This window comes from Anabrus simplex, chromosome 6 (assembly GCF_040414725.1).
Source record: "Anabrus simplex isolate iqAnaSimp1 chromosome 6, ASM4041472v1, whole genome shotgun sequence".
In the NCBI taxonomy this organism is placed as follows: Eukaryota; Metazoa; Arthropoda; class Insecta; order Orthoptera; family Tettigoniidae; genus Anabrus; species Anabrus simplex.
In genome coordinates this window covers 224,662,097-224,680,574 of record NC_090270.1, presented here as the reverse complement: position 1 = coordinate 224,680,574, position 18,478 = coordinate 224,662,097, and the positions used below count along the sequence as shown (strand labels likewise).

General features: G+C 39.0%; 1 protein-coding gene across 2 annotated transcripts in view; it reads right to left on the bottom strand.

Moving 5' to 3' along the window:
• LOC136876355 (very low-density lipoprotein receptor) overlaps positions 1-18,478 on the bottom strand; it is a 122,720-nt gene that overhangs the window by 86,945 nt on the left and 17,297 nt on the right. For both annotated transcript variants that reach the window (XM_067150231.2, XM_067150232.2), the window contains exon 3: positions 9,489-9,629. In XM_067150231.2, the coding sequence (XP_067006332.2) occupies positions 9,489-9,629 (141 nt within the window). The remainder of the gene's footprint in view (positions 1-9,488; positions 9,630-18,478) is intronic.

Genomic DNA, 18,478 nt, shown 5'->3' with positions numbered 1-18,478 from the left:
AACTATATTGCTCCTCTAACAGCAGCCCTGCAGTCTCTTCCTAGAAGGATGTAGAAGTAAATGGGAGTGAGGAATACCCGCACTCACTTATCTACATCATTAAGTCAGAAGTATGAGGTGAGGAAGTATATACGATGAGTAAAGCAAGGTTGATAGTTAGCAGTGGCGATCTGACGGACAGAAGCCTAGAACAGCTATCCTCCGCCGGTCCCCGCTCCTAACGATATCCAGCCGCAAGCCGTGAGGGGCGAGAGTCTGGGCTGCAATGTCGGTCTCCGAAGCCTTGCTCTCAGAAATATGTGCGACGTTTTTCTCACTACTTTCAAGTTTTGTAAATGGAACAATGTTTCAGATGCTTACATTATAATGTGCTTTAGACTTCCATCATTCTCAGTTGAGATTTGGGCTTCACTGATAGCCTTGGTAGCCCTCAGTATATGCCACTGACATACACCCAGCCCCCGTGCCGTAGGAATTAACCAATTAAGGTTAAAATCCCCGACCCGGCCGGGAATCAAACCCGGGACCCTCTGAACCGAAGGCCAGTACGCTGACCGTTCAGCCAATGAGTCAGACAGGGAACACTATTGTATGCCTTTGTCAGATCTATGCTACGAATGCCATGACCAAGTCCTTTCCATTTTCTCAACTCTTTTCCTTACATCCTTACTACAACTGTACCCTCATAATTATGTGAACAGATCTGTAAACTTTATTTACCATACTGATTATGTGATACCCCAATGAAGATCTTCCCTTATATTACCACCTAGGTACATACAATGATACTGATGAGGAACATCCCATCACAACAGTCATTCAAACTCAGAGGACCTTTTCCTCTTTGTCAAACTTACAACCTGACTCGTAAACCTGTTTATCATCATACCATTGCCTACTGTCCATCTCACAATATTGTTGAGGTCTTTTTGCAGTCTCTCACAATCTTGTAACTTATTTATTACTCTTTACAGTACTGTATATAATCATCTGCAAAAAGCCTAAAATCTAATTCCAGTTCTTTACTTATATCATTCACATACTGGGTGTCTCACCTAAGAGTTGTCAGGTGCCTTTTCACCGGTGTTTCTGAAGATATTTTCAATTTAGGTTTTGTAATGTATAGGTAGAGTTAGACGAAACAAAGACTGCTCATCATGTACATCATGCGACATCCAATGTAAATGGAAAATATTGTTTAGGTTGTTGTTTAAAGTGTAATTTTATGTGACCAATAGACACAACCACCTCAGATTAGTCTGTTGTGATATTCCATTCAAGGATACTTATTGATGGTGTCAGCACAACAAGAAGAATAGTTAGTATTTCCAGTAGAGGCTAAGTGAGGCTGCTGTATGACAGCTGTGTAGAGACACCAATCAGGAAAGTTGTACTGTCCATATAAATTGAAGACCTTGGGGATGAAAAGTGATAACCCTTATATTTTGGATTTTTTAGTTCTTTGTTATAAACACTTATATCCAACATGAAGTTTCTTTTTATTCAAGAAGTTAGTTGATTTAACGAGGGATAGTAGCACAATTCAACTTTATTTTCATAACAAGCCACATGTTTTCATCAGAAAATAGTGAACAGATACATTTTCCAGATGGCTAGCAGCTGTGTTTACCAGGTAGTTTTGAATTGTTGTAACTATTTACCTGCTGTGATATAAAACACCTTTTGCAAAAGTATTAGTATTCATGATTAGTATCAAATCATAATAACACATACTACTTACTAACTGTTGTCATTATACTGAAATTTTATTAACATAACCACTCTTTGCACATCCACAACGTGCCAAATTGGGGTCAGAAAGCCAGTGCCTTAACCGTCTGAGCCACTCAGCCCAGCTAGGAAAGGTTATATGTACCATTGTAATCAGTAAGATATTTCAAAGATTAAACATTTTAGCAGTAAATATTTTGTGAAAATTCATTCCTTTATATTGAGATAACTTACAAAATGTGGGTTGTCATTATTTACACCCAAAGTCTTCAATTCTTGAATGGAATATTGTACTAGATTAATTTGAGGCTGCTGTATCGATTGGACACAAAATTACACTTTCAACAACATTTAGTTTACAGTGAGAATCTATACGTTTTTGTTGAAACTGGACATCACACAACATATAGGATGAGTAGTTTTTGTCTGAGCTAACTCTACCTACACATTGTATGTTCAGTCCTCAGCCCTAAGGCTGGTTGAATCCTCAACAGGTCTGCCATTAGCTGTCATAGATGGCCTAGGCATCACTGAAGAGGCATACTAGGGGAATGAGGAGTGAGGTAGTTTCCTGTTGCTTTCCTCACCGAGCCAGAAGTTGCTATTACATACCAGTCTGCCAAGCCCACTGAAATGCATGCATCAACCGATCTTATGAGCAACATTTTCACACCATTCATACCAGGGACTGGCTGCATAAGGAATGGCATTACCAGCATCGCTCATACCTCAGTCACTTTCACATTGTCAAACTCAAGGATAAGACTGAGACAGGTCAATGAAAGTAACAAAATTGCTCTAGCCTATACCAGAAGACATAGTGCACTGTAAACACTAGGTCTTGCCAGCAAAGGCATACCTACACATTACACAAACAAAATTAAAAATATCTTCTGTAACGCTGGATAAAAGGCACCTTATGATTCTTACGTGAGACACCTGGTATATAAAGAAACATAAAAGCCAACTAAAACTGCCATGGGTAATTTCCCTCTTAATGATTACAGTATCAGATTAATGCTTCACCTACTCTAACTCTCCGAGTTCTATTTTCTAGAAATATAATGGCCCATTCAATCACTCTTTTGTCTAGTGCAATAACACTCATTTTCATAACTAGTCTCCCATAATCTACCCTATCAAATGCCTTAGATAGGTCAATTGCAATAAAGTCCAAATTTGACCTCCTGAATCTAAAATATCTGACAAAAATCCTACACATTGAGCTTCAGTGGAATAACTTTCCCTAAACTCAAACTGCCTTCTATCAAACCAGTTAGTAATTTCACAAACATATCTGCTTTATCTTGCTGGAATCCCACAAGCTGAGCTTCAGTGGAATAACTTTTCCTAAACCCAAACTGCCTTCTACCAAACCAGTTAGTAATTTGACAAGAATGTCTACTAGTCAAAAGAATGCTTTCTCAAAACTTATATGTAGCACATGTCAAGCTGAATGGTCTGTAATTGTTGGCTTTATGTTTATCACCCTTTCCTTTATACATAGGGCCTACTATAGCAACTCTCTATCAATTTAGTACAGTTCCTTAATCCAAACAGATAATCAAATATTTAAGATATTTCACTAACATTGCTCAAAACATAGCTGCTAATATTCCAAGTAAAACCACTCCCAATTTAGGTACAGGTACCTGTTGTTCTCTGATTTTACACCCTACCAAAGATAATGAAGTATTAAATACAATCAAAAAACTGAAAAATACCAGTGACTGTTATGGTGTAAGTACCAACCTTATAAAGAAATTGGCTCTGTACCTAGTCCCTATATTACACAACTTATAAATACATCATTTAATGAGGCTACTGTCCTCAAAATGTTGAAGGTTGTAAAAATTGTACCAATATACAAAGGTTTAGATAAATTTGATGTAAATAACTATCATCCAAATTCTATACTACCTATGATATCTAAAATTTTAGAAAACATATTTAAAGGGAGATTGCTGAGCTTTTTACTTTAAAATAATTAATTTTACAGAAATCAGTATGGAGTTTTACCAAATTCTACTGCATACAATGCAATAGAAGATATAATAATTAAACTTCAGGAAAATTTAGACTCAGGAAATATAGCTGCAGGATTATTCATTGACTTGAAAAAAGCTTTCGACACAGTGGATCATGATATTTTGATCAGGAAGTTGGAAGCTGCTGGAGTTAGAGGAACAGTATTAAACTGGTTTATCAGTTACCTTGCAGACAGAGAACAATTTGTGTCCTGTAATAATGTGAACAGTATCCTATTGCCTATAAATATAGGTGTACCTCAAGGTTCAGTACTAGGTCCCATTCTTTTTCTCATATTTATGAATAATATAGGATCACTAAAATTGTATGGACGACTGCCTGTATTTGCTGATGGCACTAACGTGTTTTACATGGACACTTCTCTGGATAACCTTGAAATCATGATGCAGTCCGATATTACTTTACTTCAGAATTGGCTTCTTGCAAATTGTCTAACTATTAATCTGACTAAAACAAATTATATCAGCTTTCATAAACCAGCATGCAGGCTTTCTCTGGAAATTACACTCAAAATGTATGACTGCAAAATACCTAGAGCTAGGGCAACAAAGTTCCTAGGATTAATTCTTGACGAATTCCTCTCTTGGAGTAATCAGGTTCAGGTGATATGTATAAAATTATACCAGCATTTGGTGTTCTTAATAGAATTAAATACAAACTTCCTAACACCCTACTCTACTCTTATACAAAGTCACATACTTTATACGGTGCATATTTGGGCATGTTGCAGTAAAGAGCTATTTCAGACTGTTGAAATTCTACACAAGAGAGCATCAAAAATACTTTTTAAGCTACCTACAATGATACCAACACCTTATTTATACAAACATTGTAATGTTTTCCCACTTGAGGCTTTATGTCAGAACACTTCAGCTGTGATGATCTATAAATTAATAAATAATCTGGTTCACCCCAATATTTTATGTGTGACAAATTCTGACATACATTCATACAATACGAGAGGTATCACTAAAGTACACACTGAATTAATTAACTCAACGAAATATGGCAACAAATCTGTATGGTACTACTCAGTACACGTGTATAACTCACTTCCTGAACATATTCAACAGGCTGTTTCATTTTCTGTATTTAAGCAGAAACTTGTAAAATATTTACATAAGATGCTATGAACATCTGAGTTATCCTGACTATGTAATATGTATATGTTAAATGTATTGTGCCTCTACAATGAGTTTTCCATTTATCCTCATGTAAAACATCAGTGTACTTAAGATTCTGTGTTATCTCCTAATTCTGCTACATGTACTTATACTGCTACTTATACTCCATTGAACTTTCTTTTTAGTGTGTTTTGTTTTGTTTATTCTTCTCTATTGTTATGTAAAATGGTATTACCATTAATAAAGTATTATTATTATTATTATTATTATAATTATAATTATTATTATTATTATTATTATTATTATTATTATTATTATTATTATTATTATTATTATTATTATTATTATTATTGTATATCAGATATGTATTGCACCTATATGAGCCATGGCTCAGGTGCCTTTTACAAAATAAATAAATAAATAAATAAATAAATAAATAAATAAATAAATAAATAAATAAATAAATAAATAAATAAATAAATAAATCCAAAAAACATATAAATATAAGATATGGTACTACTGTATATCCCAACCCATTGTCTTACGTATATCTGTATATCCCCAGAAATCTGATCAATTCCAGCTACTTTTCTAGTTTTCAACTATTGTAGCATCTTATTGTAAATATCTTTGTTCTCCTAGGTCACCTCCTCTGCCTGGACATTATCCTTGTAACCAGCAATCTTGACATAGTGCTGGCTAAATACTTCTGCCTTCTGTAAATCCTCACATACTCACTTATCTTGTGGAAATTTAGACTCAGGATATATAGCTGCAGGATTATTCATTGACTTGAAGAAAGCTTTCGACACAGTGGATCATGATATTTTGATCAGGAAGTTGGAAGCTGCTGGAGTTAGAGGAACAGTATTAAACTGGTTTATCAGTTACCTTGCAGACAGAGAACAATTTGTGTCCTGTAATAATGTGAACAGTATCCTATTTTGCAGTCATACATTTTGAGTGTAATTTCCAGAGAAAGCCTGCATGCTGGTTTATGAAAGCTGATATAATTTGTTTTAGTCAGATTAATAGTTAGACAATTTGCAAGAAGCCAATTCTGAAGTAAAGTATTATCGGACTGCATCATGATTTCAAGGTTATCCAGAGAAGTGTCCATGTAAAACACGTTAGTGCCATCAGCAAATACAGGCAGCCGTCCATACAATTGTAGTGATCCTATATCATTCATAAATACATCATTTAATGAGGCTACTGTCCTCAAAATGTTGAAGGTTGTAAAAATTATACCAATATACAAAGGTTTAGATAAATTTGATGTAAATAACTATCATCCAATTTCTATACTACCTATGTTATCTAAAATTTTAGAAAACATATTTAAAGGGAGATTGCTGAGCTTTTTACTTTAAAATAATTAATTTTACAGATATCAGTATGGAATTTTACCAAATTCTACTGCATACAATGCAATAGAAGATATAATAATTGAACTTCAGGAAAATTTAGACTCAGGAAATTCAAAATGTTGAAGGTTGTAAAAATTGTACCAATATATAAAGGTTTAGATAAATTTGATGTAAATAACTATCATCCAATTTCTATACTACCTATGTTATCTAAAATTTTCCTGGAATGTGAACCTGTTTCTGTCTTTAAATACCTATACACACCCCTTCATTTTTCACTAAAATTTGTATCACTGCCAATTATGCTTGCATTCATGTTGTCCTTAGCTGACTTCTTTGCTAAATTCAATTTCTCCTTAATTCCACAACTATTTCTAACTCTATTTTCAAACCTGGACCACCTTCTTAGTCTCTTTACTTCTCTGTTATAATTTAGTGGGTCTTTAATATTCCTTACCAATTTCAAAGGCACATACCTCTTTTCACAGTCCTCAACAACTGATTTAAACCCATCCCACAGATGGTTTACATTTTTATTTACCACTTTCTGCAAACCATACTTAATTATTAATTAATTATTAATTACTTAATTATTAACAACTACCTCATGCCTCTCTTATCAACCATATGGTGCTGCCTTATAGTCCTACCTTATCAACTTTCCTTTCTATTGCATTTATTTTGAACTATAATGATAACAGCCAGTTGTTGGTCATGCTTCCAGTTGTTCACATTACCTTCCCAATTGACATTTGGTGAATTGAGATCACTTGCTACAATCACATTCCTTCCCATGTCGTTACCCACATAGCTAATTATCTTATCAAGTAATTCTGCATCAGCGTCAGTGCCACCCTTTCCAGGTCTGTATACCCCAAAAATATCATGTTGCCTATTATCTTTAGAGACGAGCTTTCCACCTAGAATTTCACGTTTCTTAACCTTCACTTTTTCATAGCTTATAAATTCTTCTTTCACCAGAATGAATACTCCCCCTCTGTCTCCATGATAAACACTCCACTTCCATGAGAAAATGTCCACATCCATAATATTATTTCTCAGCCATGATTCATCTCCCATTACCATGAAAATGAAAATGAAAACTTACAACCTGTTTTCCAGTCAATGACTAGGTCAGGGATGTAATGAATGAAGCTGATATAGGCTCTTAGTACGATGGGGTCGCCACTCCCAAAGTGATTTATTAATGACTGATATATGTTATGAAATGAGAATGGAGAGTGTTGCTGGAATGAAAGATGACAGGGAAAACCGGAGTACCCGGAGAAAAACCTGTCCCGCCTCCGCTTTGTCCAGCACAAATCTCACATGGAGTGACCGGGATTTGAACCGCGGTATCCAGCGGTGAGAGGCTGACGCGCTGCCATCTGAGCCACAGAGGCTCTTCCCATTACCATATCTGGTAAATATATACCTATAAATTACTTAATTCTATTCCTTTCTTTACAATACTTATACAGTTTAAAATTAACATTTTTTTATGTCATCCTTACTTGACTTCCAGATCCCTGTACTCTTATCAGCACTTCCTAGTCTACCCTGTTTCCATGAATGTTCCTCCCTACAACCTTTCTAAACACAAAATTCCAGTGAATACTTTATTCTGGTTCCCTTTCCTCCACAGACTTTCCCCACATGTCTAACAATGGAGTCCCCCATGACCAGAGTCTCAACCCCAAACATCTCATTTGATCCCCTCCCCTCCTGGTCACCTGTATCTTTCCTGGTACCTGCAGAACCTACATCCTCCCTCTTTTTCTCCATCCCACGACCCTGTTCTACCTCCCTTTTCCTATCCTCTACTCTACAGTTCCCTTTGTTACCTTTTGCCCTCAATTTCCTTCCCTTTGAAGAATTAGCCCACCTGTCTTCTATAACTTCCCCTTTTCCTTTCCATCCCTCTTGTACATCTACCATATCCTATATATTGCTTGAGGGAGACCTACCTTCCTTCCTGTGCTCCGTGAGAGTCCTTATTATCTCCCTCAAACTCTCCAACTCCTCCCTCATACTCCTTAATATCCACTAATGCCTGCATTCCCTACACCTGCATTCCTTAGCCATTCTTCGTTCTTCTTTATTGAAAAATGAAAAATCAGCAAAAATAACTTAGGTATTCTAGGGAAACATCTGGATTCAACATTAGATAACTGCTCTTTCTTTTTCATGTCTTGCTTATCTTCCCTTTGCCTCACAACAGCATCTACTAATCAACAATGACCACTACCATTCTTCCATTCCTATTCTGTCCCCTACTGATAAAAGCTGCAGCCGAAAATTTTGGATCTGTGTCTTTCTTTTATGTGTACTCTATCCACACATTCTTATATGGTAAGTCGCTTCTCTCCACCTGTTTCCTATAAGTATTTATATTTCCGTAATTATTTCAACAAACAGTAACATTGTAGTCGCAAGCGATACTGATAACTCTGTCACCCAACTGCCAACAGGAACCAAGTGAGCGGCCATTTATTTTACTCCTGCCAAATCTGTCATGTTCTTTCTTATAAAATCAAACTTTAATTAGACCTACTCTACTAGACGTCACTTGAATATGATATATAAAGGCTAATTAATAATATATCTTTTTATGCAACAAATAAGGACAGTATATTTCTGGATATATATGGCAGAGTTTCAGAGATAGTATAATAAATATATATAATTGAGCATGGTACTTTATGGGTACTGATGTAAAATATGGTTATGAAGTATACATAGATGAAACATAGACAGATTTGGAATGATTCCTCCAATATTAATCATAAAATGATTCTTTTTTTTTTTTGTTAGTTGTTTTACGTCGCACCGACACAGATAGGTCTTATGATGACGATGGGACAGGAAAGGGCTAGAAGTGGGAAGGAAGCGGCCATGGCCTTAATTAAGGTACAGCCCCAGCATTTGCCTGGAGTGAAAATGGGAAACCACGGAAAACCATTTTCAGGGCTGCCGACAATGGGGTTCAAACCTACTATCTCCCGAATACTGGATACTGGCCGCGCTTAAGCGACTGCAGCTATCAAGCTTGGTAAAATGATTCTGATATTACTTAAGTGCATTTACATTAAATTTAAGTTAAAGGTCAAAAAGTATTTACCTGTTGGATGGTACATTTGTGAGTATATTAAGAGCTGGGTTTGTTCCAACTTGATATCTTAGTCATACATTAGAGATGTCATAAATCACTCACCACAGTTGTACTCATCCGTGCCATCTGGGCAGTCCTCTAAACCGTCACAACGTTTTGCCATTTCTACACACTGAGAACCGTCCATGCACATGAAGGAATCTGGTGGACATGTGCCTCCTTCTATGGCCATTCCCAATGATCCTAATGGCAAGAAGAATAACAAGAGTGTATTAAAACTAAACCTTTATGCAAGGCTGTACCCAGGTGGGGGTTAGGGGGATTCAACCCCCTCCCCTCCTTGCCACAAAATAAAACTTATTTGAAAAATTTAAATAGAACATAAGGGTTTACAAAAATTAAACCCATTATATAAAAACTATTATGAAATCAAGACTTTGGAAAATAAAACAATTTAATTTAACCTATAAAACTGGACCATCTTCAAAGATTTCTCTCTGAATATAGTTAATAAATTTACTGAAAAAGAGAAATGAAAACTTTAATTTTTTGGTGGATTTTGCTGGTTTTTTTATGTTTTTTTAATACATTTTGCACTTTTATTCAATTATCTACAAGCCAGTTATCTACAGCCCAAGTCATGCTTGTCTAAAATGTTTTGCTCAGGCCTTTTATTAGCTTCGTATAAATACAGAAAATGGAGAACATAAAATATTCTGTCTAAATATTGTAGGTGTTGAAATACCTATGTATTTGAATGGTTATATCCTAGAAACTTACAAAAGTCTTTACTTTTTGACACTGTTATCAGTTCATATGGACTATGTTCCAGATATAGGTAGTTAAGATAGTCTTCTGCTTTCCTGGCCTCTTCCGAGTTGTCTGGGATCGGCCTTTTCTGAAACCAATGCCAGGTGGGGGGATCTATTTACGGTTGCATGTTTCTGTGGTGGTTAGTAGTGTGATATGTTATGTGTAGGAGAAGGTGTATTAGGATGATCACAAACTCACTGTCTCTGAGCTAGAGGAATTAACCAAACTTGGTTAATATCGTCAGACCATCCTTGAAATGAGCCTGGGGCCCTACACCAATATCCCCCTGTAGGTGGGGGCGGTAGAATAACACCCACGGTATCCCCTGCCTGTCATAAGAGGCGACTAAAAGGGGCCTCAGGGGCTCTGAACTTTGGAGCATGGGTTGGCGACCACGGGACCCTCAGCTGAGTCCTGGCATTTCTTCCACTTACTTGTGCCAGGCTCCTCACTTTCATCTATCCTACCCGACATTCCTTGGTCAACTCTTGTTCTTTTCCGACCCCGACGCTATTAGGTTTGCGAGGACTAGGGAGTCTTTCATTTTCACACCCTTCGTGGCCCTTGTCTTCCTTTGGCCAATACCTTCATTTTTCGAAGTGTTGACCCCTTCCATTTTTTTTCTCTCTGATTAGTGTTATATAGAGGATGGTTGCCTAGTTGTACTTCCTCTTAAAACAATAATCACCACCACCACCACCACCTACACCAATACACTGACAATTCATCCTGGTAGCCAGACTTTCATATATAATTAAGGGCCTGAAATAAACATTCTTAAGAGAATTTTCTATAATGTGTAGAAAATAATTAAAAAACAAATTTGTTTTTGTTAACAAAATATTCAGGTTTTAGTCTCAAATTTTCCAGTGTCTTACTAGATTTCATTCAGAATGGTTATTGCTTATTCATGCTTATAAATAAAAATTAATTAATTTTAAACATTCGTAGTGGTTACAAATCATTTTCATCATTTTGAATTTTCCTTAGAGTAATTGCATTTTGTAAAACCCTTACTTGTGTCAGCCGATTAACAAAAGGCTAATCCCTGACTCAGAAGCAGGAAAATAAATGCTCACGAAGAGAAACTCTAGCCTGAAGAAAACCCAACAGACATGCGGCACCTTTATCCTGGCATACAAATTTTAGTTATCCTTGTTTCCTCACTTAGAGGGTCACCTTTGCGCTAAATAAGTGGAGAACTGGAGGAAAGTTTATGAGTCTAAAATCATATTCAGACATCACAAGTCTCACCATCATATTGTTCCAATTGCAAGTTAAATTGTTAATTAATAATAGTTATAGTTTGATCATGATCTCGCGAGTTCCTTATGCTAGCATTACAACACATCTGCAAGTTTTATGGAAACATGTTATAAAACTATGGAACAAAGAACATCTTCCTGAGGAATGGACGAAGGGTGTCTCAGATTGCAATAACTGGAGGGGAATAACGTTGCTCTCATATGGGGGAAAAGTGATGTCAAGAGTCATACTGAACAGGATAAACAGAGCCGTTGACAGGAGACTACATCAAGAACAGGCAGGTTTCAGAGAAACTCGATCTACTGTGGATCAGATTAACACACTAAGGCTAATCATTGAACAATTTGCTGAGTATCAGACATTCTATCAACTGGAGGAAAATGTGGAAGGCTATGGAAATGTTCAGAATTCCACAAAAGATAGTCCGTCTTACACAGGCAATGTATGATGGATATACTTGTCAAGTAAAACATAAAGGGAAGCTGTCTTAACCTTTTGCTGTAAAATCTGGAGTAAGACGAGGATGTCTACTATCTTGTTTATCATGGCACTAGATTGTATGCTGAGAGAGGCAATGAATACAAAGCATGGCATTCAGTGGGGATTAAATAACCGATTGGAAGAACTGTATTATGTGGATGATCTCTGTCTGGAAATCAAACTAAATGACTTTAAAATACAACTTAGCACACTGGGGCAAAACACTGGCAACCGGGAATAAGTTAGCTGGAAAATTTATCATGTCTAATAGCAGATCATTTATATTGGTTTTATATATTTACTCATTCGGGACAAATATTTCAGGTTCCCTATGGGAATCAACATCTATAACATCTGATGGCCAGACGGGCATCAATTTTTGGTAATGAGACAAAGTCTCTCATAGTGCACTGGCAATGCTGGTGGCTTCAAGTAGCCTACGCAGTGGCCTCCACGGCATCGCTTAACCTACAGTCCAACTGTAGCTCCTACGCTGAAAAAAGGCACGAGAGTTTATTGCTCTTTGAAAAGGTGTTCTTTCAGGCGGACCGAGTGGCTACAGTGAGGTTTCACCTCAGGACGTCATCTCTACGTGGTTGATTTCATTCTCTCCAGGAAGCTATCATCAGTAGTCATCATGAGTCGGCATTCTTTGGACACTGAGTCCGAAATAGAATCCAACGAAAATGGCAAGCAGCCTCGACCCATCGATACTGGATCGCCGAAATCATCTACTAGCCGCAAGAAGCGTCGTGCTGACCCCGTCTCTTCTGGGTCGGGTTACACCACGTCCCAATCTGTTGGCTCCATTCTTGAGCAACCTTTCGACGTCAATGCTCCACTTCTGGGACCTTCTACATCGACTGGGTTTCCCCTAGTCAGTCCCACTGTCTCTTCTCTTCCGTACATGCCAGCTAATGTACGCACCTACGCCCAAGCAGCAAGGAATCCTGCTCTTCTCCAATCTGTCCACCAGCAGAGTGCTATTCTCTCCTCCGCCACTTCACCTGAACCAAATATCTATATCATAAAACTGATCAATATTGATGTTGCTAAATCCAATCCTTGACATTTTCCAACTGATAGCCAAATTTACCCCGAATCTATTTGAATTTCAATTGGAACTCCAGAGAACCTGTGAAGGGTATAACATCAAAACCATTCGACCCTTCTACAATAATTTTATTTCCAACATTGGAACCCATCAACTTGGTACGCATTGCAAGGCTACTAACCTTACTCAGCAGCGACCGGCGCGTCGCACCGAGCCACCTTCTCGACCAGCCCCTATCCTCTCCGTAGTAGCTTACGGGGTGGAACGAAAGTATACGGATGATGAAATAGCGGCCCAATTACAACTGGAGGGTCACCAAGTCTACTGGGTGGTGTGAATTTGCAATGCCGAGGGACCAACGTCGCTCGTCTGAATCCTCTCCAGGGATGTGGCCACACTCGACGCACTTCTTCGTGATGGCGCCATGATTTATGCACGTCGTCACCGTGTTCAACCATCTCGTTCTTCACCACATCAACTCATCCGGTGTGCACACTGTCAGCGATATGACCATCAACCAGGTACTGCATGTGTACAACCTGAGGTATGTGCCATCTGCTCCAGTGAGGAACACATCACCCATGAATGTCCTAACAAGTCCAACCCTAAATGTGTCAATTGTACCCTTCCTCATCCTGCTTTCAGTTATAAGTGTAAGGCCAAACCCACTCCTGACACTACTAAACCTGAAACCGTCGTGCCTGTTACCTCCCAGGATCTCCCTATCCCAGCCTCCTCCTCCATTTTACCCCCTCCTAGTTCTGAAAATATCATTTGTTTCTTAACGATGGTACTTCAAAACATCCTTCCTTTCCAATGTTCTCATATCCTCACCCAGGTTCAATTAGCAGCATGGATAATACTCAACACCCATGTGGATGTGGCGTACTCGGGGAATAGGATGCATTTTGCGTTCTTTCCCCTGAGTGCGTCTCGCTTCATTCGGTGAAACGTTGTAGATTTATTATACAAATCTCCGCTCTCTTCCTGCTAACCATCCGCTATTTGACCTTTCCCATTCTAAATATGCCCCAGATATATTTGTTCTTAATGAGACTTTTTTAACCCCCTTTCATCGTCTGCACTTCAAACACTACAATTTTTATTGAGGTGATCATTTCTTTGAACCCCATGGCGGCGTTGCTATTGGCGTCCTCCTCTCGTTCACAGTTCAACAACATTGTTTTGCCTTTCCCTTATCATTATAATGAATATTTTATTGTTGAAATATTTACCCCTGCCAAATGTTTCGTTGTTGCAACATTGTATTTAACATCTCATTCACATATTGCTACCAACTTCATTAAGTATCTCAATTCTCAATTTCCTGATTACATTCTTGTTGTGGATATTAATATTAATTCCTATTCACCTCGACAGTCTGTGGAATTTAAGGATCTCTGTGATCACCTCCGGGGCATATTTATTCTCTTCCCCTTCCACACCTTACCTTCCCATAACACCACTCCTGATATCCTGCTCCTTTCCCCCTCCTTGGCAACCTCACAGACCATTCAGCAATGTCTTCCTGTTGGCAGCGACCATGCTCCTGCTCTCATCACTCTTCCCGGTATCCCTATCCATCACCGCCATGCTTTCTCTCGTCCTCTACCCACTCATCGGTTTTCCCATACTAACTGGGATAATTATCACCAAACTATCATTGAACTCCTTCAAGATGCGTCTGCACCTATGTACATTCCTTCTCTTCATTCTCTTATCGATCAAATTGAACATGCCATTATTGCTGCTGACAATTTACACATTCCTTGCCATTCCTATCATCCCACCAAACCACCCATCACTCCTAAAGCTCACCATCTACTCCATTTAGCGCACAACTATTACAATACATATATGTGGACTAAAGACCTAACCACTTTACTCCAACACAGACGCACTTTACGTGACGCTCGATCATATATCAAAGCAATCAAACGTAAAGCTAGGACACAACATTGCACTGACTTAACCGACATGCATGAACCTTGACAATTTTGGACTACCTTTCGCCGCCTTACTAAAACGACTAAACCTCTTCCTCAATACCAGATTCTTCACCCTCCTCATCAGCCTGTCACAGACAAAGATAAAGCTGACTTATTTGCGGACTATTACTCCCGAGTCTTCTTCCCTCCCACTAACCCTAATTTCCTCCTTCCCGACGAACCCACCATTAATAGATATGCACACTCCGACCTTCCGGAACTCCAACCCTCCTTCTTGCATTTTGCTCATGTTGACCATACCCATCCTCTTAATTCCCCCATCACCCCTCAAGAAATCCATCAGTTTCTTAAACACCGTAAAAATATCTCACTGGGCTCCGACCGTATCACCTATCGCCACATCCAAGAAGCCCCTCCTTCTCTCTTTACCCTTCTCAGTTCTATCTATACCTTCATTCTCTATACCGGTGCCTTCCCCAATTCTTGGAGTCAGGAAAATATCCTCCTTTCTCTCAAACCTCACAAACCCCCTTCTGACCTACATTCTTACCATCCTATATCTCTTATTTCCATATTATCTAAAATTTTCGAAGGCATTTTAAGTAAACGGATATCTTCCTATCCTTCACCTGTTCCCCTCCTCTCAGATAGGCTTTCAACCCTGTCACTCCACTCAAGATCATCTTTTTCACCTCTCTGTCTCCCTTCATACATACCTTCGCCCTCGAAAAACAGCAGCCCTGGTATGCCTGGATGTCAACAGGGCCTTTGACTCTGTTTGGCACCCGGGTTTACTTTATAAACTTCATCATCTTTCCCTCCATGTTACTCTTATTTGGTTCATTCATAATTTCCTCAAATGTCGTACTGCTTGCATTATTATTCATGGCACTCCCTCCTACACCTTCCGTATGACCGCGGGTGTCCCTCAGGGCTCTCCTCTCTCTCCCCTTCTCTATCTCTTTTCACATACGATATCCCTCATCCTGACCCTCCATTATGTCTTTATCAGTATGCCAATGATTTAGCCATCCTTGCCCTCACTCTCACTATTACTACTCTGACCTGTAACCTTCAACATTATCTGAATACCCTAGAGACCTGGTTGAATTCTTGGCACCTTGCCGTACACCAATCCAAAACCCAGCTAATCCTTTTCTGTGAGAAATCCCGCCTTTGTCGTCCTCGTAACAGTGTTTTCCTAACCATGTATAACATTCGCTTCACTGAAACCAACTTTCTTAAATATCTTGGTATTAAGTTTCAAAATAATTTGCAATGGAAGTATCACCTTAGGGATGTTTATCAAGGTCCCTTCAACGTCTTTGAGCGCTCCGTACCCTCATTGGTTGTACGTGGGGTCTCAAATCATCTCATATCCTTCATCTCTACAAATCCTTTATTCATCCTGTTATTACATACCATGCTTCCCTGACTTGGCTAACGGCTCTCCCTCAACAGTATACGCGACTTCTGATATTAGACAGACATGCACTGCACATTGCTTTCCATCTTCCATATGATTTCCATACTGCCGATGTCAATCTCCATTATTTCTTTCCCACCATTCTCCACCACATCTATGACCTCCGTCTCAAATATCTTACCACGAACCTTCCCAATAACAACCCTATTGTTTCTGAAGCTCTTACCCTCTCCCTGCTTGCCACTGCCATTCTTCATAACACTCGCACTCCTGACACATCATATCCTTTTCCCCCCTTCTAACACGTAGCTTCCATTTTTTTCTACCACTGTCTCCACTCATCCTCCAGTCTCTCTTCCCTCCCCCTCATAACATCTTGGGTGCCACGTTTCTGGAGGCAGTGGTGCCATCCAACAGTTTATAGCAATTAAGGCACCACAAGTGCCATATACATTTCATTTCTGCTTCTCGCATGCAGTACCTTTTCTCATATTCTTTATCCATGTTTACTATTTCAATTGGTTTTTTAATGTTCTTTTTATCTTGTTTTCTTATCAACTTGTGTAATTTACTTTATAAAACAGATTGTTTTCTTTTTCTTACATGTCTACGACCAGTTATGTCTGTGTAATGTGATGTCCCAAGGACTTATGGACAGTTAACCTCAGTGTTTTTACAAATAAGTGTAAACGTGTCAAGTGTTGCAGTGTTATATTTAACTTATAGTGACATTCTTGGACTATATACACTCGCAGAAACTTTTCATTTATCATTTCCATGTGCACTGTTTCTTTTCTTGTATACAGAGTGAAGCGAAATTCGCGCACTCGGGCGTCACAGCGCGACTCCTCACATGCCAACATTTAAAAAATGTCTCTCACTAAAGTTCATCCTGCTAGTATATCCGGGAGAAAAAGGACATTGAGGAGTGGCAATCTGGCAACACTGTAACCACATGTAAGGTAACTACCTCTGTCAGCACATATTAGTCGTGCTGTATAGTTGGTGCAGTGGATAGTTTTGGGTTAGCATGCAGGAGGTCGAGGGGGTCAATCATGGTTTGAGGCGTATGTTTTTTATTTCGTAAATGTAGTCCAGGTGATATGGTATCTGGCATCTTAATCATCAACAGCGATTGCAGCAGGTCCTCTAGAAACCATTTGCACTTACATACTTCTTATTCTTCTCCTTCTTCTTCTTGATATGTTTACCCTCCAGGCTCAGTTTTTCCCTCGGACACAGCGAGGGATCCCACCTTTACCGCCTCAAGGGCAGTGTCCTGCAGCTTCAGACTCTGGGTCGGGGGATACAACCAGGGAGGATGACCAGTACCTTGCCCAGGTGACCTCACCTGCTATGCTGAACAGGGCCTTGAGGGGGGATGAGAAGATAGGAAGAGATAGACGAGGAAGAGGGAAGGAAGCGACCGTGGCCTTAAGTTAGGTACCATCCCGGCATTTGCCTGGAGGAGAAGTGGGAAACCACGGAAAGCCACTTCCAGGATGGCTGAGGTGGGAATCGAACCCACCTCTACTCAGTTGACCTCCTGAGGCTGAGTGGACCCCGTTCCAGCCCTCGTACCACTTTTCACATTTCGTGGCAGAGCCGGGAATCGAACCTGGGCCTCCGGGGGTGGCAGCTAATCGCACTAACCACTACATCATAGAGGTGGTCGTACTTTCATTCTACGATCCTAAAAATGCACGAATATTTGTTTTCATTTGTCAGCTTTGAAAGATGCCCTTTCCACACTGTGGGCATGAATTTATTTGCACCATTTCATCTACTAGATGCGTTACGTGTTCAGCATTACTAAATTTTATAAATGTAGGATACATGTGACCTAAAAAATGGTATCTTACTGTATTACAGTATGTAATGTCCGATGGAAATTAGCAAATAAAATAGTGCGCCTCAACCTAGGATCGACCCCTCGACCTCCTGCATGCTAACCCAAAACTCTATCTACTACACCAACTGTACAGCACATCTAGTATGTGCTGACAGATGTAGTTACCCTACATGTGGTTACAGTGTTGCCAGATTGTCACCGTTCAACGTTCTTTTTCTGCCGGATATACTCGCAGGACGAACTTTTGTGAGA